The 23883-nt window shown below is 35.4% G+C and overlaps 1 protein-coding gene across 2 annotated transcripts; it reads left to right on the top strand.

Moving 5' to 3' along the window:
- The first annotated feature begins 657 nt into the window (after positions 1 to 657).
- LOC134851520 (myocyte-specific enhancer factor 2A-like) lies at positions 658 to 21644 on the top strand. Of its 2 annotated transcripts, none has more exons than XM_063867659.1 (7): positions 658 to 717; positions 786 to 989; positions 1067 to 1351; positions 12575 to 13132; positions 13328 to 13604; positions 15443 to 15731; positions 19883 to 21644. In XM_063867659.1, exons 1-7 carry the CDS (start codon positions 664 to 666, stop codon positions 20235 to 20237), a joined length of 2022 nt encoding a protein of 673 aa, XP_063723729.1. In that variant the 5' UTR covers positions 658 to 663; the 3' UTR covers positions 20238 to 21644. The 2 variants fall into 2 exon arrangements, with proteins under 2 accessions (XP_063723729.1, XP_063723719.1); XM_063867649.1 differs by having other exon boundaries at positions 13328 to 13853.
- The last annotated feature ends 2239 nt before the right edge of the window (positions 21645 to 23883 follow it).

The raw sequence follows: 23883 nt of genomic DNA, 5'->3' as shown, positions 1-23883 counted from the left end.
GGTTAAACAAACAACCAAACTACTCCTGTTCTTTGTCGTCGTCTGGGTCCGCCTCGCGTCGTCGCCTGGGTTCGTCTCGAGTCGTCGCCTGGGCCGGTCTCGCGCCGTCGTAGGTGTGTGTTGGATGTTTTTACTGGAGGTCGAGCACGCGCTCCAGGTTTTCATCGATCATATCTATTTAATAAGTTTATCACAACAAATAGGTTTTTCTTGACCTTGGTTAAACTTTCTCGAAATTTTTAGAAAAAGTTCGAATCACGACTGAAAGGGCTTTAGTTTGATATATCACTCAACTCTGATGATTATTTGTGGTAGTTAATTTTGCGAGGAAACCGAAGAAAAACTAAAACACATACGAATAGAAAGTTTCTTCAAATGTCGGAACAATAAGGCTTCAACAGCTTTGCTAGTGTAGTCAGTCGAAAGCTTTTAGCCGTGAATCTTTAGTTTTTTTTATGGTTAATTGTTATTGCCCATCGACCAATTCAACGCCTTAGCACTACATTGAAACAGCATAAACTTTGGGGATGAAATATTTTTAAAAATTTCGAATAATTTTTCAGTTTTTTTTTTAGATTCAATTTTAACATTAAAAGGATTGGTACATTCTGCGATTCTTTCATAGCAAACAATTATTGTTGTTTTATTTTCAGATGCGAAATCATGGGGCGAAAGAAAATAGCTATCAGCCGCATTTCTGATGAGAGAAATCGTCAGGTTTGTAGCTTTTATTCACAATAAGTTGCTGGTCTTTTTGAAAATTTGGCTTAATTTCTTTGCTTTAGGTAACATTCACTAAAAGAAAATGGGGACTGATGAAAAAAGCTTACGAACTAAGCATTCTTTGTGACTGTGAGATTGCATTAGTAATATTTAATGCTAGCAACAGGCTGTTTCAATATGCCAGCAGTGATATGGATACAATTCTGCTGAAATATACGGCATGCGAGGAGCCACACGAGTCCAAGACAAACCAGGACATTTTAGATGTTAGATAACTTTTTGGAAAACAATTTTCAATCTTGACAAATTATATTAAGAAATAGAGCATCAAACAATTTTTTAGATGCTGACTAAAAAAGACTCGAGAGGAGGTGCTGATAGCGGCGATGAAGATGATGGAGACATGGGAGCAGTAGGAGCTGGTCCAGATATCCCAAATAGCATTCATTTGATACCTGGAGCAAACAGTGGTGTGAGCTCGCAACTGACACCAAATACTGAGATGAAGTACAACGAAATCAATCGAGAGTTTGAAAAGTTGATCGAAAACAACAAAATGGGACGGTCGTCTAACGGTGTTCTGCAGCAAAACGGAATTGGTGCTTCAAATCAAAACCTCCAAAATCTTGTAAGTGGACGAAATAATGAAACCTTTTTTCACGAAGAAACCTTTGTTCACAGAATGATCAAGTTTGACATTTCTGCTTGTTTTTGTCAGCAAGTTATTTCCACTTATTTATTCTGAGTCGTTGCAAATTTTTTTTCCAACAAATAGAATTATGACTAATTCGAAACCTCCAAATTAAGGTTCGCATTAATTCATAACAAATTAAGGTACCAAAATCTCTGCACAATACTTGTTTTAATTTTCACGCTACAAAAATCAGGTAACACAAATAATCATCGGAAAGTGTCGCCTGATATACCATATTAAAGCCCTTTTAGTCGCGATTCGAACAGCATTCAAAAATTTGAAAGTTTTTCCTCAGTGTCGAGAAGAACTTGTTTGAAATATTGTTTAGAAGAACTTGTTTGATTTTTAGTCTATTTTCGAGCAGGCCTAAAATAGTTTCTTTTTACTCAATTTAAGCCGTAAAAACTTAGTTTTACTCGAGTAAAGTTAGTTTTTAGATTTTTGCTCCATAAACTTTCAAATTTTTTTTTTGATTTTTTAACGATTTTTTTTCTCGTTTTTCTATTCATTTTTCTACGAAAACTGTTTTACAATTTATCTGTTTTATTATGACTGTCGAATATGCTTTAGTTCTAGAAGCAACCTTTTTTGAATTTATTAAGATTATGGTCGGAACATTCTGTGCTACTTGCTCAGTAACCGGCTATCCTTGTTCAGATATGCTGTGATGTTCTACGGTTTTGATCATTGGATAAAAAAGCCGAGAGAATTTTCAAGGAAATGTTTTTGATGATTTTTCACCTCCCAGTTTTGACCGGATTTTCTATTTCCTAAGTTTTCAAGTTCTTAAAAATGAAAATTGAAACTCATCGAGGATTTTGTTGAGGAAATTGAGTTGCAAAAAAACGGATAATCATAAATTGCTATTTTTACGGGTAAAAGACGGAGTCTGTTCAACTCTTCATAGATCGGTATTCTAAGAGAGGATGGGAGGAAAAAGAGCCGATTTCTTTACATGAACCGCTGTTCTGCCCGTTTAAGAACTAGATGTAGTTTTTGGTTATTTTATGGGCTGACAATCGTTGCCTTGTCAACAAATGGCCATGATCATTTGGGTTTTCGAACCAGCGTCTTTTCGAATTGTAGGCCGAGACCTTATCTACGTCACCATCGCTCCTTGTATTGTTGCAATTTATCAATGTATAAGGTGCACATATAAATATGAAAGGTTTCTGAAAGTGTCCACCATTTGCCATTGTGCTTTTTGTCGCCCTTGTCCGCGTGTGTGACAGTTTTACAAAGAGTGTTAGATCCTCCTAACGTTTCCGGCTCTCACTGGGAATTCTAAATGCGCGGCGCCCGAAAACCAAAAAAGTGATAAGGCTGACACCCAAAAGTTTTATATTGGTCATGGTTTTGAAAACATCATTCATTGACTCATTGAAGAAGTAACTGGCGCAGGGGCAGATCTAGGATTTACCGTGCACTCCCAGAAGAGTATAAAGACCCTATTGTGACCGAAAATTACTGCGCCGCAGGCTAATTTTTAAAAATAAAAGGATTAAAAAAATCAGTTTTTGGGTACTTTTCGAAACGTTTTACCGAAAAACTGCGTTTTTTCGGCGCACGCTCCCATTCAAAATAAGTATATTTTGGCGCATGTAGAAAAATTTCAGGGTTGGTCGGCCTAAAATGGATGTCATAAAATAATACCAAAGGGGGACTTTTTGGTTGGTGAGCGTTTCAAATCCCTGAGGAGGTGGGGCGTCTGCCCTCTTCCTAAATCCCAGGGTGGCCACGGTATCAGTTCAGTCATTGCCAAATCAGTGCGAAGCGTGATCTGTCAGTGCCATCAGTGCCAACAAATGAATATCTGTGACACCAGTTTTTTTTCATCGCGCTTCTTTATTGAATCGTTCAAAATCAAAAATCTAAGCAGGGTTACACAGTATAAGTTTTCTAGTTATAATGAGCAGCTCTGAGAAGAAGAAATTGGTTGGGGCAAAAGAAATTAACCAATGAGTTGGACCAATAAAAAAAAGTTGGGTCAAAAAACCAAAAAAAAAAGGCAATTTTTTCAAAAAAAAATATCAGTGCTTCTATGTATTTTCATCAGTGCAAGTATCGGTGCCTTCAGTGACCGCGGCTTCTCAGACACTGTGGCCATCCTGAATCCTCCCCTGAGCTGGCGTTTAATTTTGGTAACATTTTGAAAGACCCTCTATTGCAATTTGGAAGAATTTCTTTATTGATATTTCTCCATTTTTGTAAATACGATTTAACAACCTTTTTTCATGTTTAAATAGGTGCTAATATGTCAAAAGTAGAAATCTGAGATTCAAATCTCGAACAGAAACCGAAGCTGTTTTTCCTGTCAAATGCAAAACTACACAATAAGGAATAAGCAGTGACATGTTTGCAGCAAACAGGAAATAAATTTATGCTTTTTGGAACCAACCGTACAATCTCCCCCTCCCTCCTAAGTGGTCCACCGTATTTCAAACGTGAATCAAACAAGCGCGCAAAATTAGATGCTTGGGAAAACTTTTCATGTGTAAAAGATATTTTATACTGTTGATTATCCAAAATGAATGTTGGTTATCCAAGTGATGGGCGAGGGGAATGTGGTAGTGGTGGTGATAGGTACGGGTGATCCGAAAGTGTCAGCTTTTAACGAAGGTGAATTTATCTTCTTATATATAGGTTGCAGGTGTGGATCTATATTTTTCTCGAGTGAGGGGATTTCTAAAGACCTTTTTAGTAGGACTAAATTTAATTTTTCCAGCTCTCAAAACAGTATAAAGATCATCTTATGAGAAAGTTTTCTTCGCCGCAGACAATTTTCTGAAAAAAAAGGCTTAAATTGACGTTATTAGGCCTTTTTTTTGGAAAATTTTGACCGAAAATTGCGTTTTTTTCGGCGCGCCTTTCCCTCTCAAAATTAGCATGTATTGGCGTCTAAGGCGCCTTCAGAAAAATTTTGAGATCGGTTAGCATGGAGATCGTTTAATCGTTCAAACTCATTTTTTGGGTAGAGCTGTTTTTATGATGCAACGAAAGAAAAGCACAAGGACAGAATTCGACTTTCGAAGGTGAAAAATTCCGCAAACCTGTATATACATGTCAAAATTTGCTCAAAATAACTGTGAACTTGGTAAAAAAAATAACTGTTTTTGTTTTTTTTTGTGAGAAAATGACTTCACGCTTTGGTGGCTCATTGAGGAAAAAAGCGGCGTATTAGTTTTAGTAAAATTTTGAAAAACTTTGTTGAAGTGTAAAACCCTTTCTTTGTTTGTAATATTTTAACCCTTTCTTTGTTTCTAATATTAGAGCGAGTTCCAAATAGAAGTGCTCATTTGGTGGCACTTTTGCTGTATAGCATTATTGGCAATTGAAGATTATCAGTTATCTGCTCTTTTGGTTGCTAGTTTTTTTTTAATGAGAACGTGAGACTCCTAATCACAGGTCGGCGTTTCTATTCTAGGTTGGTGACACATCCAAGTTTTCGTTTTCCCAGGCTCAATTAACCCTTTCAACGTTTTATTGGTGGCTGCTGTTTGCACATTGATAAGCGAGGACATGAGACTGCTAATCTTTAATCAACAGATCGTTGGTTCGTTTTCGGCAAAAGTTTCATTTTTTATGGCTTATTTTTCTTTTCTTCAATTTTTTGTTTGTAGAGATATTTTTGCTGTTTTCTCGCTTGTTTTGGGAAATGCAGCTTCGCCTCTGTGTTTAATTGTGCTCCAAAAATTGCGAACACAAACATTGCGAAGACTGACAGAAAAACCTTGCGAAGCGTTTTTTGAAGTATTTGCGCAAAATTGATAAAAAAATACTTGATTAAAATCGAAATTATTACCCTTGCCATAAGCAAGGGTATTGCAAAGAATTACTAGGCTTTTTTCCCGTAAATAACTTTGTTCACAGAAAAGTCAAAATTTAGAAGTGGTAAATTGAGGTTCGGTTCATAAATGATTTCTTTTCTGTGGCACATTTGGTTTGGAGGTAACGAATACGCCTGGGATAGCAAAGGTCCTGGTTTCGCATCTGACAGGACCTGTTTTTTTTTTCAAATCGAAAATATTGCATTTCAAAAAATTCAGCTTCTTATTTATATGTTTTGTCGGCTTAGTTGCCACATCGTAAGATAGTCTTTTTTTGCTGTAGGTAATGTATATTGTAGTTGCTTTTCATGTTTTGATTTACTTCTGCTGTTTAAGAGTCGATGAAAGTTGTTCAGGCTCTTATACAGGTCGCGTTTTTTTGCCATTTTTTCAGGAAAAGTCTTACAATTTGTTCAGGCTTAAATTTATTTTTTTTTGCGGTTTGACTTTTGATTATTTTTTGAGTTCAGTTCATTTCCTTTGTCAAAAGGAAGGCAAGCTCTCCTGTGGAACAGTGAAAGTGCTAATTTCACGAAATGCGTGATCGACCTCTATTTTCGAAAGTGTTTTAATTTTCGGATTATCCTAGTAAAATAAAAAACGTTGCCTATTGACTGGTGTTATTTGACTTTTTTCCAACTGTCTGTTGGGTATGTTCTGAGAAAGAAGTCGCTTTATATTTACCGGAAGTAATTTGGTATGTTGTTATTGCTAAAACTGCTCGAAAAATAGTAGTCGGTAAATTTGTTTGCCTACTGGCCTGACTGTTTTCTAGGTTGTTTACTTACTGCTTGGTTGTTTATTCAAGCATCCTATATTTTTTCTTTTCACTGTCTAGTGAGTACTAATTTATGCGGCATTCACCTGGCATTGACGCCGCGCAAAATGGGATTGGTTCGAGTGATCTTTTTGAATTTCTAGTATTGCTATGATTTATTGATAATTGCAATAACTCCAGGAAATCATCTGTTTGGTTTTTCCTCAAAATGAATCCCAATTCTGGAAAATTTGTTAAATGCATGGTAGGATGTATATATAGTCTGTTTATGGTATACTAAATGTATACTTGATTGCATTGTATTTATATTTTTAGTCGTTGATGTACAGTTCTTTGTTTTATAAAAAATAAATAGGAATTGATACAGGGATCTGCCGTAATGATTTTCAGCTTCAATGCTTCATTTCTTCAATAATGTAATTTTCGTGTTTTTTTTTCTGCTTAATTTTTCATGAGTTAAATTGTATTACTTCGCTTAGCAAGGCAACCAAAGATACGAGCGTGGCTGCTTTCATGTTGTTCTTGCGAGCTAAAAAAAATAACTCATATCATGTCCTGAGATTACGCGTTGCTTTTGCGATTGACGAAATACTTTTTGATGACAATGATGTTTTCATCTAAAACGTGTGGCGGTAATCGGTAGATTGCGTCACTTCAGGCACCGAAAGTACTTTGAAAAAAAATAATGATAATGACTACAGTTTTAATTGCAATTTAAATGTCACAAGATGTCGTATGCAGAGTGTTTTTATGGCGTCCTTAATCTATTCGAGCTGTCGCCTTGTGTCCATTTTGATTAGTTCCATTATATCGGAACTCTAATGCTTCCCACTGCAGGTATAGGAGTTTTTCTGCTAGGGTGACATGTTTTAAAACTTGCTGGGCATAAATGAACGCCAAGTCAACTTATGCCGCACCAAAAAAGTTTTACCGCGGTCTCTTTAGGGAAGAAATAAGTAGAGGAAAGTAATTTTTCATTTCCTCAAAATTGTAGACAAGATGTGCTTTTTACAGTTTTTACGGCGTTCATCATTATTCATAATGTTTTCGGCCACTGAGCAGTGAAAAGGCAATTTTCTTTTTCATATTCACTGTAGTAGCCATGGATTCATTTGATGCTCCTCCTTGCGAGGCTGATTAATCCTAGAAGAGATCCCTCATCACCCAAGTTCAAATTGAACGAGCGAACAATTAAATACTAGCATGTACTTTTCTTAACATTTTTGTACACCGATCTCGCTAAGAATAAAAATCAGTTTTCTGGACCTTCAAAAAATCTTTATAAACGATGCTCAAGTTGCGCAAAGAAAAATAAATCTCTTAACTGTTGAGAATTATTTTTTTCACCGAACGCAGCCAAAATTGTTTAATTCAACCAAAAATGGTAGCAAATGTGAAAACGCTGTACTGAAAATGAAACATAATTAATCTGGGGAATCCGCTTCCTGTGATAAGAGGAGCCCTTCAGCTGATTTATGTGCCTTCATTTTAGCCGTATAAACGGAAGGCTTTCCGATTTGACATAAATCCAACTCCCCCCCCCCCCCCCCCCCCCCAACATCCTACACCAATTGCATCTCCCGTCATACTCAATCCAATCCTTTCCTGTTTATGTTCCTTCTTTTCTTCTTTTGATGGAGTACTTTGCTGGAGTTTTTCATGCTACGCTCATCGTGCAAAGAAATAATTAATTTAGACTGAATTAAACTTTCGCGTCGTCAAGGAAGACCAGAAAGTTTGAAAGCAGATGAGATATTCCTTATTAGGTTTGTGATTGTAACTCAACATTTTACTTAGCTGAGAAATGATAAGACGGTGTTATGAACAAAAACAGCGCGTTTAAATGCACTAACGCGAAAATGACGTCAACTTATTTAAAACAGTTTTTATTTAATGGCGCGTAGTCCACCACGCACCGGTTGAAAAATGGTAGTAATTTTGATGATAATTGAGAATTTGAAGCACGTAGATTGCACCATCTTAATCTGCCATTTTAGCACTTCAGTTCCACGTACTCTTGTAGAATTAAAATTCAGTCAAAATTGACAGAATTTTCGCGCTGCGCAACATGCAGTTTTAATTTGATGTAAACTAAATATGAGGCTGACTTCCATAAGCAGGCTATACGTTAGCACCCTTTTATCGTTGTCAGCCATGCTGAAAATATCGGCTGATGTGAAAGAGTCAAGTATAAAAAATGAGTGTGAAAGCGTTGAGTTTTGATCATGCACAGAGCCATTTAATAGTGAAAATCCCTTTTTAAATTTCAATGAACGCAATGAAGTCACTTCTATGGGTCATGATGATTTTTTTTTCAGTGTGACCAAATTATTATGTTTTTTCCCCTTAGGGAAAAGACATTAAAATTTGGTCACGCTGAAGTTTGGTTTTTCGAAATTCGACGTTCGATTTCTTAAGTTCAGTTCATTCATTTTGACAAAAAGAAGACAATCTCTACTATCGAACAGCAAAGGTCCCAAGAACGTGATCAACTTCAAGTTGAAATTGGATATTATTTTTTTACTCGTAAAATTTCCAAGCGGAAAAAAACTTTACCGATTGATCCAGATTTCTCAGATTGAGTTAATTTTATCAAGTGTCAATCATTCATAAAATGTTTTTGAAATTAATGCCATATGATTTTAGAGTTATCCAAGTAGTGAAACCTCTTATATAAGTCTTGGTGAGTTTTTTGTTTTGTTTGTTTTTCAGGAAAGGTTTAAAATATGTTCACGTTCAAATTTGATTTTTCGCGGTTTGACTCCTTTATTGAACCTCAAAGGTCCCAAAAACGTGATCGACTTCAAGTTGAAAGTGGATATTATTGCTACCATTTTTGCATATTCAATCTACAATCACAAACATGTTCACGTCTAATATGTTCACGCTCAAATTTGATTTTTCGCGGTTTGACTCCACTATCGAACAGCAAAGGTCCCAAAAACGTGATCGACTTCAAGTTGAAAGTGGATATTCTTTTTTTACTTGTAAAATTTTCAAGCGGAAAAAAACTTGATCCAGATTTCTCAGATTGAGTTAATTTTATCAAGTGTCAATCATTCATAAAGTGTTCTTGAAATTAAAACAGCATTAAGACCATATGATTTTAGAGCCAATCGAGTAGTGAATCCTCTTTTATAAGTCTTGGTGAGTTTAGTTGTTTGTTTTTATTTTTCAGGAAAAATTTATAATATGTTCACGATCAAATTTGATTTTTTGCTATTTGTCTTTTTATTTCTTTTTAAATTCAGTTAATTTCCTTCGTTAAAAGGTAGGCTCCACTATCGAACAGCTAAAGTGTATAGGTCTCGAAAAACGTAATCAACTTCTAGTTTCGAAAAAGGGTTCTAATGTTCAGATTTCCCAGTGGAAGAAAAATTTTACCTATTGATCCAGTTTTCTCAAATTGGGTTAATTTTATCTCAAAAGTACCAATCTTAAATTGTTCTAGAAATTCTAAGTGCTTTAAGTGCGTCTGTTTTTTCTTGAAATTTGAAAATTGAAGTTTTTTCTTAAAACAAGTCAGTTCTATTTCTTTGCCTTCATGACTCTTATTCAACTGTCTGTTGGCTATGTTTTCCTTTGAATTTTGAAAATTAAGGTTTTTTAAAAAAAACAAGTCAGCTTTTATTCTGTTTGCTTACGTTCATTGACTCTTTTTTTAACTGTGGCTCTTTTGTGTCGCTAAGGTAGCTCTAATCGAATAATGCATGATTTACATGCATTATGCGTATTGTAACCACGGATATGAGCACCTTTAAAACTGGCTCTTCAAACCTCAATTAATTTTTTAATTTTTGGCAATATCCTCTTGATAAGCTTTTTAAATAGTTATTTTGTTTGTGTGCCGAGAGCAACGCTGATTTTGTAATAAATTTCAATGAAATGTACGCTGATAATACGGTGTAGACAAATTGACAATATACCATCCAGTCTCATGGGCGTCAATAGTGGTGGCTAATAATTTCATTTCATTTTTTCCTCGTTCTGCATAGTTCTATTACATTTTGTTCTGGGTAATATACAACAGCACTGTAGAAGAAATGTTAAGCCATTCATCCCGTCTAAGACGATGGAAAAATTGGATTGTCTATTTCTCGTTGACGTAATTTAACGCGAATGAAGGTTTAATTTCAAAAAAGTTTCAAATTCAAAGACATCATGAATTTTCCCGCGTACGCAACTAGCTGAAAAAAATTTTGGAAAAAGCGTTTTTCGTGTGTTTGCAAAGGTAAATATGGTCGAGAAAATATATGGTCAGCTTCGCTTGTCGTTTCGTTTGGAATTGTCTTATTCCAATGATTCCTAGAAAGACTCACTTGGCTTCGTTGCTCTCTTGCCTCCCTTTTGACACATGCAAGCTTAGCGATATACTTTCAGATATATATATTTTTAAAAAACAAGTCGCTTATTTCAAAATTTTGGTCAAAGTTAACATGTGAATTTTACAATGTGTACTAGCTATATCCGCTATTTAAACACTGTATTTGATGCCTGATATTTAAGAATGAAATATGCGTGAAAGCTAAGCTACCAGTGTTAAGACACGTCACTCGTAATCTGGTCGTCGGGATTCGAGTTGCTTTGTTTGCTAGGTTTTTTAAAGTTGATTTTCTGCGAAGCATATTTTTCTTTCAATTTCCATGTTTGTCGTTTTTTAGAGACTTGTTTGGCTGTAATTTAGCTTGTGTTTGCGAAGTGCAGCTTCGTCTCAGTGTAAAATAAGTTTCTGTAAATTCTGTGCCAAAGAAACTCAGTTTGCACGGAAAAGGTCAAAAATTAAGGATCGTAACACCTGCCATAAATATTCATATAAAAGTGGACGTTATTGGAGGCATTAGATCCTGCTAATGATTATGCATCTGCTGTTTTTCATACCACATACTATTGCTGGATTGTTTAAATCCTTCGTTAGTATAAATTATTGTTCATTTCAGTAAGTATATAGGCAGTCTGTTTGCGACATGTTTGCGAAGTACTTAAAATACGGATAAATAGATAGTTCGATTGGGTTTCATTCAAACGCTTGCACTTGAGAAGAGATCAGTCAAAAGTTACCGCAAATTTTAGAATGTTAAAAGAATTTAATTACTTCAGGAACGGGGAATCATTCATTATCTATCCTTTAGAATGGAATGTTTTGGAAATTAAAATTTGATAAGTCAAATCAGCTGAAGTTTTCGCGAAGTACTTAAAAATACGGATAAGTTCAAAAGTTGCGTTTCTCTCTCCTCAGTCGAGAATGATATTTTTTTCAGATCTTAGTTGTTATTATTTTTAGCACCTGAAATTCATTTTTTTTCGCGATTGGTGAAATTTCGAAACGGGAATGAAAGTTTTTATTACTATATCAGGTTAATGTGATGTAATTAAGAGTCGATGAACGTAATTCAGACTCTATATAGGTAGCGATATTTTTTCAGGAGTCTTACAATTTGCTTAGGATCAAATTTACTCTTTCGCGATTTGACTTGATTTCTTTTAAATTTCAGTTCATTTCCTTTGTTAAAGAGGAAGACAAAATCCTTTATCGAAGAGCAAGAGTGTAAAGGTAATGAAAAACGTGATGGACTTTAGTTTTGAAAGTGGAATTTAATTTTCAGATTTTCCAGCGAAATAATAATAATACTTATTGATCCAGTTTTCTCAACTTGGGTTAGTTTTATCAAAAAAGTGTTTATCATAAATTGTTCGAGAAATTTAAAGAGCTTTAAAGGCATCTGTTTTTTTTGAAATTCGAAAGTTCGGAAAGATTTTTTCAATCAGTTTTTTTCTGTTTACTTGCTTTTGTTGACTCTTTTTCCAACAGTCTGTTGGCTATGTTTGTCACTTATGTAGTTCGTGATGTTTTTCTGTTTGTTTTAGTAAAGTTTGATTTTTATCGTCAAACTTCAACTGTCGAATAGCAAAAGTGAAAATATCACAATGAAACGTCAATGACCATAAAAAATTATCTATTGAACAAGTTTTCTCTATGAAATGTCAAAGATCAGAGCTTTATCGTGGTATATTTCTTTCCTCGAACTTCAAAGTTGAAAAATGTTTTCATTATTTTTTTTTCGGTTTCCTTGGGTTTTTCTTACTTTTTTCCAATCATCTGTTGATCATGTATTTTTCCTGTTACTCTTAGTCACAGTAAAGCGATTAATGGGGCCCTGTGTGTTAAATTATATGAAATTTTGATTTTATCTTATTACAATCTTTTTACAACAGATTTTTTCCTCTTTTTCACAAATGATTACATCACCTTGAGCTTCATTGACTTCAAAATGTAATAGAGAAAAAGAGAAAAAACTTATTGACGCATTTTTTTTTGAAAATTTTAGGAAAACAGAAAATTTGTTGCGGTTTTCAAATAGTATTTTTCTCGAATATGATTTTCCATAGCAAATATTTTTCTCGAATATGATTTCCCATAGCAAATATTTTTCTATCGAAAGTGGTGTGAAGCTCCGCTTCGTCCCTGTATTCAAAATCAGATACCGTTTTGTTTCGCCTTGTTTGAATAAATTATCTCATTCATTAGCTTTAATTGATGATTTTTTTATTTAGAATGATATCACGAACTGGAATGACCAAAGAATATCAGCCGGAAACGTCGGATCGATTATTAGTGATTCCGGTCAGCATTTTCCATTGCAAGGTGCAGTTAGTCAATTATCCGGGGCACCGGCGATGACGATCAAAGTGCCCCAGTCGAACAGTCTGAGCGCCGCTTACCGCAGACAGAATTTGATGCTGGACGATCAAGGTGGTGTGAATGAAATAATGGCTACTGTTAATGCGAACAATCTCATAAACGCCAACAATTCGCAACACATTATGCTTCAAAACAGAGGAATGACTCCGCCCAGTCGGCCGGATTCGACGTCTTGCGCGGTCTCACCGTCGCCATATGCTATGAACGCCAGACCTGTTTCTCGAAATATATCCCCGATAAATGCCAGAGCGAATTGTTCAAGCGTGTCGCCAAATTGTTCCTCGCCTGGACTTCAGAACCACCAGATGAGGTTTAACCATGGAGGAGGGGGAGGGCAGATGCATGGGGTGGGTCCAAACGGGAAGGGCCTGAAGATAGAAATTCCGAATCACGCCATTTCTTGTCAAAGAGTAAGATTTAGTTTTAATTTCATTTCGTATATAATGGAAAGATTGAAAATTTTTCTTAAATGGACTTGCTTTTGCTGGAATTATAATGCCTATTTGCCGAAGTAGATAGCTATAACATGTTGAGGTCTTAAGTACTTCTGAAATCTGTCAAACAGGCCTTTGTTTTGAAGAAGTTTAGCGTTACTAATTTTTCAGCAGCTGAATTGTTCTCCGTCTAACAAGTCTCTTCTGGCCCCTAATAGACCAAGTTCATCGCCAGCTGTTCAGTACAATCCTTCGGCACAAGAATGCCCCACCACAGATCCCAGAATGTTACCCGGTGGAGGGGGGATGACTCCCGGCGCCTCCCAGTACCGTCATCTAAGCGGAGGAGGAGTGGGAGACGATTCAAATCAGATGTTTGTTCATACCCCCAATACGTCTCTAAGAGGAACACCAGACGATATGCAAAGATACCAGAACCAACAGCTAGGTACTCTAATGCTTCCCAATGAATCGAACACAAGTAGTAGCAATAGTAGACCCCAATCGATCAGTTTGAAATCAGAAAACAGCAACGTGCAAACAGGCGTACAATTTGCGCAATTAAATAATGGCCGGAGTCCGTCCTCCTCACAACAGAACCAGCAACAGGCCCAAATTTACCAACAAAATTTTACCCCTTCGCACAGCCCAAGCGCAACTACCAGTCGTTCTATGAGGTCTTCGATCAATGTTGCAAGTGAGTTCAAGTTGACGGATTCTTTACGCTTGTGATTAGGCAGCGTTATCAAATCAGGCTATAGACTTTTTCGGGTACTCAACTAGTTAAACAAAATCAGTCATTTGGGCCAGTAGTTGGTATCTGTTCTGATGATGACTGGCCAACAGATCATTTTTGAGCATGTCTGTACTTTACATTGTCGGTCGGACCTTGTATGTAAACCAACTGGATGTGTGTAAACCAACTCATTTTTCAAATTTCTTCTTGTTTATTTGTATTTTGTTTGCCTTAAGTTTTTTTGGTCTTGAATGGTTTCAGTTGATGGTATATCTGCTTAGTTGCCTCATAGTTGCCGTTAGAAAGAGCAAATAATATTTGGTGGGTAGCGGCGTAAAACTTCTTGGGGCGTAGTTTTCGCAGCTGATTTTTTTTGGCTCTTTTACCCAGGTATTGTCTGCTTAATTACACTAGCCAGCGTAGTGTAGTTAGTATGACTCTACTTTTTTCAACCAAATTCGCAAATAAAAGTGCTTATTTGCTGGCACTTTCGCTGAAATCACGATCTGTATCATTGAAAGTTTGTTCTCAGCTGTATTTGTGGCTATTGTTAATCGATTGTTAAACGTTCGTAGCTGAGAGGGTAGAGCGCGAGACTCCAAATCTCGAGGTCACTGATTCGAATCCGATACGATGAAAGTTTACCTAATTCGTGGCTTATTCTTACCTAATAAAGCTGCTTTTTTGTGTTCTCTAGTGTTTGCGAAGCACAGCTTCGCCTGAGTAAAAACTGTTTCAATACTAATTTAACATTGGCAGTTTTTGTTCTCGGTATCTTTTCCTCAAATTGAACCGCATTCGGGACAAACGTCAAAAACTTTCTTATGATGTTTTTTTATTATAATTATAAAAATCCTTTTTCTTAAAAACCGGCATTATGAAAATGAATGGGATTCAAAGGAATTTTTTTTTATTTTTCGATATGGTTTAGTTTTTCTCAAAAATTACTTCATGATTTTTGAAAGTATGGTAGCAGTGAAAAGACCTGTGTGTCTGGAGGGAATGTTTGACCATTTTTATTCGGAGTTTCTCATAAACAATTCGGAGAAATTTGAGATAAAGGTTTCAATCGAAAAAACAGGTTGCGGGAATCTCACTTGTCTATGCCGCTGCTCCCTAATTTTTAGAGTAGAAAACTTATTGTCTCATTTAAATAAAACTTTTCCATTAAATTGCACTTTTTCCTAAAACAACTTTTAGTACAAAAATGTAAGAAGTACACCTTTTTGAAACCTCAATGCGCCTTCCAGGCCCATCTTACTTTGTGTTGTGATTAAACGCGTACCTTTAGATCCTTAGGTTAAGGGTTCAAGTACCGGCCGGACCATCCTTTTTATTTTTTTTCTGGAAAACTTGAATTTTGGATCATCAGTTGCCTGCTTATGTCGGCCTACTTTCCGAAAATATGCGCAAAGATTTTCCAATTTTTTTTTTGTTAATTTCGAGAAACTTTTACTGTAATTGGAAGTCTTTCAGTAATTCTTGTTTTCATTGACTCTTTTCCTACCGTCTCGTCTGTTGACTGTTCTAATGGGTTTTTGATGTTGCAGATATGAGCTCTGGTTCCTCATTGACAATGCACACCAGTCCCACCGCCTCAATGGAGAGCAGGAGAATGCAACATCGTCAACAGCAGCAACAACAGAACGAATCTACTTCCCAAATGCTTCTTCAGGGCAGCAACAGTCTGTTCCCTCCACCCTCCTCTGTCGCCAACCCCGCCGCTGTACCTCAAACTGACAATCAGCAGCAGAACAGCAACAGCCTCCATCACACAGGGCAGCAACAAGGAGACCACTTTATACCATCTTCCATTGATTCTCTGCCTAGCAAATCAAGGTCAGCCGTGATTAGTTATCAGAAGAAGTAGCACATGCAAGGAGGGGGTTGGTGACCTGGCCACCGCAATTGCACGCTACTTCGCCCAAATTACCAGCCGTGCTTAACTTATATAAGTTTTTCGATGTTTTTTTCAGGTACTCTTTATAATTAACGCTTTAGTCTTTATAAACTTCGTTCACGCAAATTTTAAGTGCTAATGAAACAAGTTCATTTGTCGTCTTTTTTTATAAAAAGTTGTCAGGATTTCATCATCCGCTCACGTTTTTATTTAACTTGTTTGATTTTTCTTCCGCTTAATTTCCAAAACCTTGAGTTTTTTTCCGAATCAAGCAATTGTTATTTACACAAGCAACGCTTGTGTGATAGTATGAACTCTCTTTTTTTGCAACCTAAGTCGCAAATATTAGTGTTCATTTTGAAAGGGTTCATTTTAATCAATAACCAGCTATAAAATGCAGTCAATGCTAAGGATATTAGCACAGACTTTTATAGCACAGATAGCACTTTAGCTTCAGGGTATCAGGGATCTGTAGCGTAGAGGTAGGGAAGGAGAACCGCAACAAAATAAGAGGATTCGAATCTAGGCAGGGTCGGATGATTTAAATGAACTTTTTTGTATACGAGTTGAAATGCGTCCGCTCTATAAATTGAGGCATGTTAGTTGGTAAATTGCTTTTTTCAAATTGACTGGTACTTCTAATGCGTCATAATTGGTTTGCGTCGCTTAGCATTTATGTAGACTCATAATTGGCGTGCGTCACTTGAAAAATTTTGTAGACTCAAAGTTTTACTCATTCAGTTCTTCCCAGTAGCGTTATGGGACATATTTTTATTTGTGTGTGCGAAGTGCTACTTCGCCTCTGTGTATTATTTTCTGTCGTCCTGTTATTTCATCAATTTGCCAACTCGGATTCTGAATAAGTTTTTTTTTTAAATGTTTGAAGAGTTGATGAACGTAGTTTATCCGAAAAAACAGCATAATTTTTTTATGGGTCTTGATGATTTTTTTTTAAATCTCAAAGTTTGTTAAGTGTCATATTTGTTTTTTTTTGAATTTTGATTTCTTTTAAAGTTAAGTTTATTTCCATTGTTAAAAGAAAGCTGAATTCTATTTTTGAACAGCAAAGGTTACAAAAACAAACGGGATCGACTTCTAGTTTCGAAAGTGGATCTTTGTGTTCAGATTTCCCAGTGGAATAAAAATATTGCCTATTGATCTGTATTTCTAAAATTGGAAGAGTTGTATCAAAAAAGCACCGATAATAAATTGCTTTTGAAATTCAAAGAGCATTAATTTATTATATTTTTTCTTGAACTATCGAAAGTTGAAGTTTTTTTCAAAAAGCATGTAAGTTTTTTTCTGTTTCGTTTTCCAAATACTCATTGCTAGTTTCTAACTGTCATTTGGCTATATTTCTTTTTTCTAACATCTGAAAGGTTTTGAAGTGCTGATGTTTCAAACTATATTTCCGAGTTGACATTGAATCGGATTTTGAAATTTGTTCTTTTTTTGTTCAATTTTTCACCCACGGTCCAGTTTTTGAGCGTTTTGTTTTTTAATTCTGTCTATTGGTTGTTATTTTGTTGTTTATTCCGTTTTTTACACTCCCTAAAGCAATTGTACTAGTCATTGTTAACTAAACTTTCGCCTTGGAACCATTTTTCTAACAAACCTCTAAGAAATTACCATGCTTTTTAATGAAACCAGAAGACATCCAGGCACCTTCCCTTTTGATCTAGTCACAAAGCGCGCGCCTTGGGATCGTAAGGTTTGGGGTTTGAGCCATGGCCGGTCTTTGTTTTTACGATATATATGGAAATTGAAAATTGTTTCTGAGAAGACTTGAATTGTCGGATTTGTTTTGCCAGCTTATTTTTTGCCGGCTTATTTTTCAAAGCTGCAAATTTTCTTCTGATTTGAACTTATTTAACTCTAACGGAAAGTCATTGTGTAATTTGTTAATTTACCACGTCTGTTTTTGTATAGTTTGATTCAATGTTTTTCAGCAGGGGTGGGGCGTAAAAACTTCGAGTATAAAACCTTATTGCTTAAACGATTCTGCTCAACTAAAAATTTCGGCTCAACGAGCGTATTATTTTAAGTTTTTGGCTTGATTTCCGCTAGGATAATGATCCTGAATACTCTTTGACGCAGGTGATTGTGTTGCTTGCATTTGTTTTCTAGTTGAAAATCTTTATGATAACCGCTCAGCCAACTAATTGATTAATTAGTTCTCTTAGTGATTTTTTTAAAGTCATAAGTTGACCTTGTTTTGAATGAAAGTCTTTTTTATGTTCCATCTTACTTGTCTAACATACTGGGAACTTATTTAAACGGCCGATAATTTGATTTCTCTTATTCCAAATGTTTAAAACATAATTTCTAAAAATCTTGTACTTTATGGATTTTTTTCCCCAAAAATTGTGACAATTCAGCAGTTTTTATTCAATTTTAACACTTCTTTTGCCAAACAAATTGACTTTCGCAATAAATTATAAATACTGTTCGAAGTAGAATCAAAAACTATCCAGCTATTCAACTTAAATCTGCCACCTATTGTTATATATCACCGTGTTTTTTTTCTTTAAAGCAAGTGAGGCGCTTCTGCGCTTGTCTATATGAAATTTCTTCTGTGTAGACTTTTGACCCTTGCGATGAGCAAGGGTATTGCAATCGGGTACTAGACTTTTTTTCCCGTAAACAACTTTGTTCACAGGACTCTTCTCATCTGCACTCATTTGTGCTTGTTGGTGTTTTGATAATCTGACCTGTTCCAGTTTCTTGTATGTCGTTTGTAGTTTTACTGACTCGATTTGCTAAGAGTAATGAACATAGTGAGTACTGTTATATAGGTCTTGCTGATTTTTTTTTTCAGGTAAAATTCTTAAAATTTGTTCACGCTCAATTTTTTTTTCGCGGTTTGACTTGTGATTTGTTTTCAAGTTCAGTGCGTTTCCATTGTTAAAAAGAAGGTAAACTCCCCTGTCGAACAGTAAAAGTGTAAAATTCACGAAAAATGGGATCAACTTCTAATTTCAGAAAACTAATTATCAGATTTCCCAGCGAAATAAAAATTTTGCTTAATGATCCAGTTTTCTCACATTGGGTTAATTTGAACAAAAAAGAGTCCATCATAAATTGTTCTTACAAATTCGAAGAGCTTTAAGGGCATCATTTTTTCTTCGAAATTCAAAAATTGAAGATTTTTGAAAAAAAAGTTTTTTTTTCAGTTTTCTTCGTTCATTAATCTGTCAGTTGGCTATGTTTAAATATTCTTATGTTTTTTTTTCTGCTTGATTGGTTTCGGCCTATTTTATATCGGCCTATTGGCCGCATCTAGCCTCTTTTAACGAGCAAAAAATGTTTGTGAGTATGTGTATTTTGAGGGCGAGGGGGACTTAATGACTTTGAAGTAGTCTTGATTTTTTTTCCATTTTTGTCTGTCTTTTTGTTTTACTATTTTATATCGGCCTAGTGGCATAATATTGAGGTGTATTTTTTTCAGCTTAAAGTGTTTCTGCTAAGGTGTTTTCGGCTTTGTTATCGCTTGGTAAATTTTCTTTCGTTGCGAATTTTACATTTCATTGTCTTGGCTTAATTTTTGTTTCAAAACTAGCTCTATTCATTTTGATAGATCTAGGTTTTTTCGAATTTCTTCTTGTTTCTATCTAGTTTTCTTGTGTTGTATCGCAAGTGGTGCGAAGCTCAGCTTCGTCTCTGTGTTTATGGAAGCTTTTAGTTTTTTCCACGCTTTACTGCTCATGTTGGCGGCTTGCCTTTTGAAGCTCGTTTTTTCATATAGTTTCAAAATGGGCTGAAGTTTCTTTGTTGAGGATTAACAGAAAAATGCCGCGAAAGATTCCCTTTAATTAATATTTAAAAAGGAGTTTTGTTTGCTCCAGTTCCAGTTAAATAAGAAACGTTTTTTGAACATGTTAACTGATAATGGGTTCATTTTCTTGTAGACAAAAAACGTCAAAAGAGAAAAGTGTCCTGAATTTAAAAAAGTGTTACGTTAATTTTTTCTTAATAGAAAAAGCTCGTGTTGTTTTTCTGCTGTTTGCTGAGTTAATCAACGCGTTTCCTAGTCTGTTGGCTGGTTAATTGTTGTACAATTTATGGATCTATACTTAGGTGTTCGTTTTAGCTATGTCAATGTCGGCAATTCCCACTTGCAAACCCGTAACGTACATACAATGTACCAGAACAGGGCCAACAGAGGTGCAAATATGTTGAAACACTCGACCAATTATGCTGCCCCAAATACCTTTTTCCATCAATCGGGGTCGAGGAAAAGCCCACTTTCTTCAAACCCTCCTTCTCGAAGTACGAATAACAACTTGCAAATGGGCGCTAATAATGTAAACGAGCAAAATTTCGAATTCCTAAATATTTCTGCCGATTCTGACGGCGGCGGAGGAGGTCCGTCTAATGCGAAGCATCCTCGAATGATGACATCTGAAGGTCCGTCCATAGATGGACTCTCTTGTGACCCTAATTAACCCTGGACGCCCCCATGAAGTCACCTCAAAAGTCCCCAAAATGTTCCATAATGGATTAAATAGATGTTTAGTTGAGCAAAACGAAAACTATAGAACTGTTAAATTTTGTGGAAGGAAAACTTCTTTTTAGTTTAAATTAGCGAGTAACTAATCAACTCAAACTGATGCAAATTCTATTCTATTGGCTTTCTTTTTCGCTGAAACGGCTTTAATTATCTTCATATTTGTGTTATTTTCCCAATTAAATTTTAAGTTGGCTCCGAGAGCTCCTTCTATTTTTGTGCTAATTAAAAATGAATTTTCACATTGACATTCAGATGCTCAATTTTAATCAAGAATCTTTGAAAGTTTCTGAAAAATTCGTTTAATTGTTTATTGTTCCGATTTTCGAAGAAAGTGAGGGATTATTTTTCTACTTGAATATAAAGTAATTCATTCATTCGCTAAAATACATTCTGGTTGGTCATTATTAGTACACATCATTGTCTCTTTCCATCTATGCTATTTGTGCCCAATTGAGTTTACTGTAGATTGTATTGTGTGTGAATGTTCGTCAAAACTCTCTAAGTTATGAAATGTTGATTTGGCAGTCAGTCAATTCATTGTAGAAATTTCACGTGAAACAAGGAGTTCGTCCTCTGAGACTGTTAATTTCCAACCAATTTTCTAAAGCTATTAATTTGAAGAAAAAACAGAGGCGAAAGCAAATTAGAGTGCTGAAAATGAATAGACCTTTTCACCGTTTTTCGGAGTGCCGTATCAACGTAATCGTCGAGCTACGTATTATCCATCCGTGAAATGAAGACATGCTCTTTAAATTATCCAAAATACCAATTTGATGCTCAAAAGTGCTCATCGATATATTATTTATATTCAACATTGTGTACAACTCATGTGGCTCAAGTATCCCATCCATCTTTGAATTCTGCCATTTTTTAGAATTCAATAGATGAAGTAGTCAGATTAAGCCTGTGTCGGTATCAGATTGTCTTTCGAGAGCTCTTTAAAAACTGTATACTGGCCAATATACTGAGAGCTCTTTAAAAATAGTACTAGCCAATATCCAACAAAGTAAATACAGGATAATGTGTTGAGGAAACCGCCCCTTAGCAAGTTGAAATCGCATGTTTGCTTAAGTAAATTAGTATTATTACAATGAAATTGTTTATCTTTTAGAAGAGAAAAAATATTTACTTAATTTGAGGGTAAAACGTTACAAAATAGACGCGCCCATGTTTTTCGCAAGCTTTTAAATAACACATGTATCTGAAAAATGAGAAAATAATTTCCGGCTATATTAATATGGGCGGATCTAAAATTTTCTCGAGAGGGGCTTTTCGAAAAATTTAGGGTTGGTCAGCCAAATATGGATGTCTTAAATTAATACCAAAGCCCCCCCCCCAAAAAAAAAAAATCCGCTACTGTATAGAAAATAATTCGCTCTCCATTTTAACCACAAGGAAGCGGAAATCATTTATTATAATGAAGGTGATTTCGAGAATGAACCGTACAATGCTCCCCCTTCTCGATTTAGGGGGATAGAGTAACGGTTTTTCAGAACGAGGGCGCCTGGTATAAAAACTGCAGGGCACCGAATTGCTGCACCCGGTATAAAGTAATACTTTTTTGAATGCAAATTTGACCCTGCTCAAATGGGTCAATATTAGGTTGCATGGAAACCAGTCGATGTGGAAACTAACTACTATATAAATCAGTAAAACGTATTGAGTAGTTAGGTAATTACTTAAAATTATCTAGCGAATTTCAACACGAAGGAAGTGATTTTCGGCTGGTTTGTATAGTCTGCGCATTTTTTGTTTGCGTATATTGCAGCTGGCTCTTAAGAGTCGATGAAAGTAGTAAAACTTTTATATAGGTCTTGGCGATTTTTTTGTCCGTGTTTTTTTTTCAGGAAAGTCTTTAAATGCTCTAATAACTACAGAAGTGCGTTCATGCACTTAGGTATATGTACAGTTTTTGAGTTCAATTTAAATTCATCTGCTAAAATAAAGTTAAAGTCAGTTTTTTTTCTGTTTTCCTTACATTCATTGACTCTTCTACTCTGTTGGCTAGGTTTTTAATTTTAATGCAATGATTAATTAATAATTTTATGGCCAGATTTCAAAGTGATAGTCTAAATTGCTCCGAAGTCCTATGATGAAGCCATTATATTGACCAATAATTGTGTATATACTGAAAATAGAAAATATTCATATTTCTTTCTCGATCTAAGAAAAAGTGGACAGAATTTCCTTGGAGCTATGTGATCTTTTCTTTTTCCTACGGCTGCCGTTCCGCGGTATCCATACATCAAATATAATAAAGTGGGTGGATTTGTAAACGAAATTAAATTGTTTTCTCAATTTACTGAAGGCGATTCCTCTAAGTCTGCAAAGAAACCAATATTATTCGATCAAAATTTATTGTTTGAATTTTATATTACTTGCTATACATACGAGCTCAATGTTTATGTCTCATATCAAATTTTAATAAATTATTTGTATTTTCTTAACAATTTTTTCATGTGCCGCTTTTAGTAATGAGAAAGAAAAAATGCTCCTCTTAACAGGGCAAAGCTTCAGTGTTCCGACAGCGTTTTATCGTGTCTGATAATGGTTCGTGCCAAAAAATGATAAAACTAAAAAGTTTTTCACCCACACGCAAATGTCAAGTGTAAAGACGAATAAGTACGAGATATTCAAACCACACCTAAAATATTCTACAATGCTAAAATCAATTAGCTTGCCTCAGTTTTATTTGGACCTGTGTCTAAGCCGTGTTGAGTCCGCCGTAGGTACGCGATAGCAGGAAGTTTCATGCGCATTCTTTCACAAATTACGAGGTGAAATAATCCTTACCTATAATACAATAATATCGAATTTAGTTCACGTTTAAATTGCGTTGTTCGCGGTTTGAATTTTGATTTCTTTTTAAGTTCAGTTCATTTGCTTTGTTAAAATGAAGGAAAACTTGACCTTCGAACAGCAAAAGTGTAGCGGCCACTCAAATCTTAAATTACCTCGATTTTCAAAAATGAACTTTAATTTTTACGCTTGCGATTAGCAAGCGTTATCAAACTGGAATATACATTTTGTAGGGTTATCAACAAGTTTGACAGAATGACTTGAATCATTGCTAGCTTGCTTTGTTAATGAATTTAATTTTCATGCAAATGTGGGTTCAGTAGTGTGGCGGTGCGATTCAAAATGGACTATCTTTTCATTGCCATCGGATTTATCTTTTCATTGGTTTAATAACTTTTGGTTTAAATTCTATCAAACTAGTGGCCTCCTATTGCGTTGTTAAGGTATCGATATTTTTCTTGTGTGCGTGCGTGTGTTCTGAGGGAAAAGGGACGTGTAAATTTTCAATTAATATAGAATTTTTTTGATTTTTTTTCGGCGTGAAAAGTTTGCTTAATATTTTCGGCTTTGTTACCGCTTGGTTATTGTAAATTCAATCAACCATCAGGCTAAGAAGTCACCCGACTGCTTGATACTGCAAAGGTTGGGGTTCGAATCCGGCGGGGACCTTTTTTTGCAAACTAGAGTTTTTGTGCTGTTTCGAGCTAGTTTGCAAAAATTTCGTCCGTTTATTTTATTCGGCTTACTTCCTGTAGTCCGTTTTTTTTAATTGTACAACTTTC

The sequence above is a fragment of the Symsagittifera roscoffensis genome, chromosome 1, assembly GCF_963678635.1.
Source record: "Symsagittifera roscoffensis chromosome 1, txSymRosc1.1, whole genome shotgun sequence".
NCBI lineage: Eukaryota > Metazoa > Xenacoelomorpha > Acoela > Convolutidae > Symsagittifera > Symsagittifera roscoffensis.
The sequence above is the reverse complement of the archived record's forward strand: the minus strand, read 5'-3'. Positions and strand labels throughout refer to the sequence as shown.

Coding starts and splice junctions, on each gene's coding strand:
- LOC134851520 (XM_063867649.1), top strand. CDS start 664: ATGGGGCGAAAGAAAATAGCTATCAGCCGCATTTCTGATGAGAGAAAT. Junction 13,854..15,442: donor GTCTTCGATCAATGTTGCAA/GTGAGTTCAAGT, acceptor TTGATGTTGCAG/ATATGAGCTCTGGTTCCTCA. Junction 15,732..19,882: donor TCTCTGCCTAGCAAATCAAG/GTCAGCCGTGAT, acceptor TGTTCGTTTTAG/CTATGTCAATGTCGGCAATT.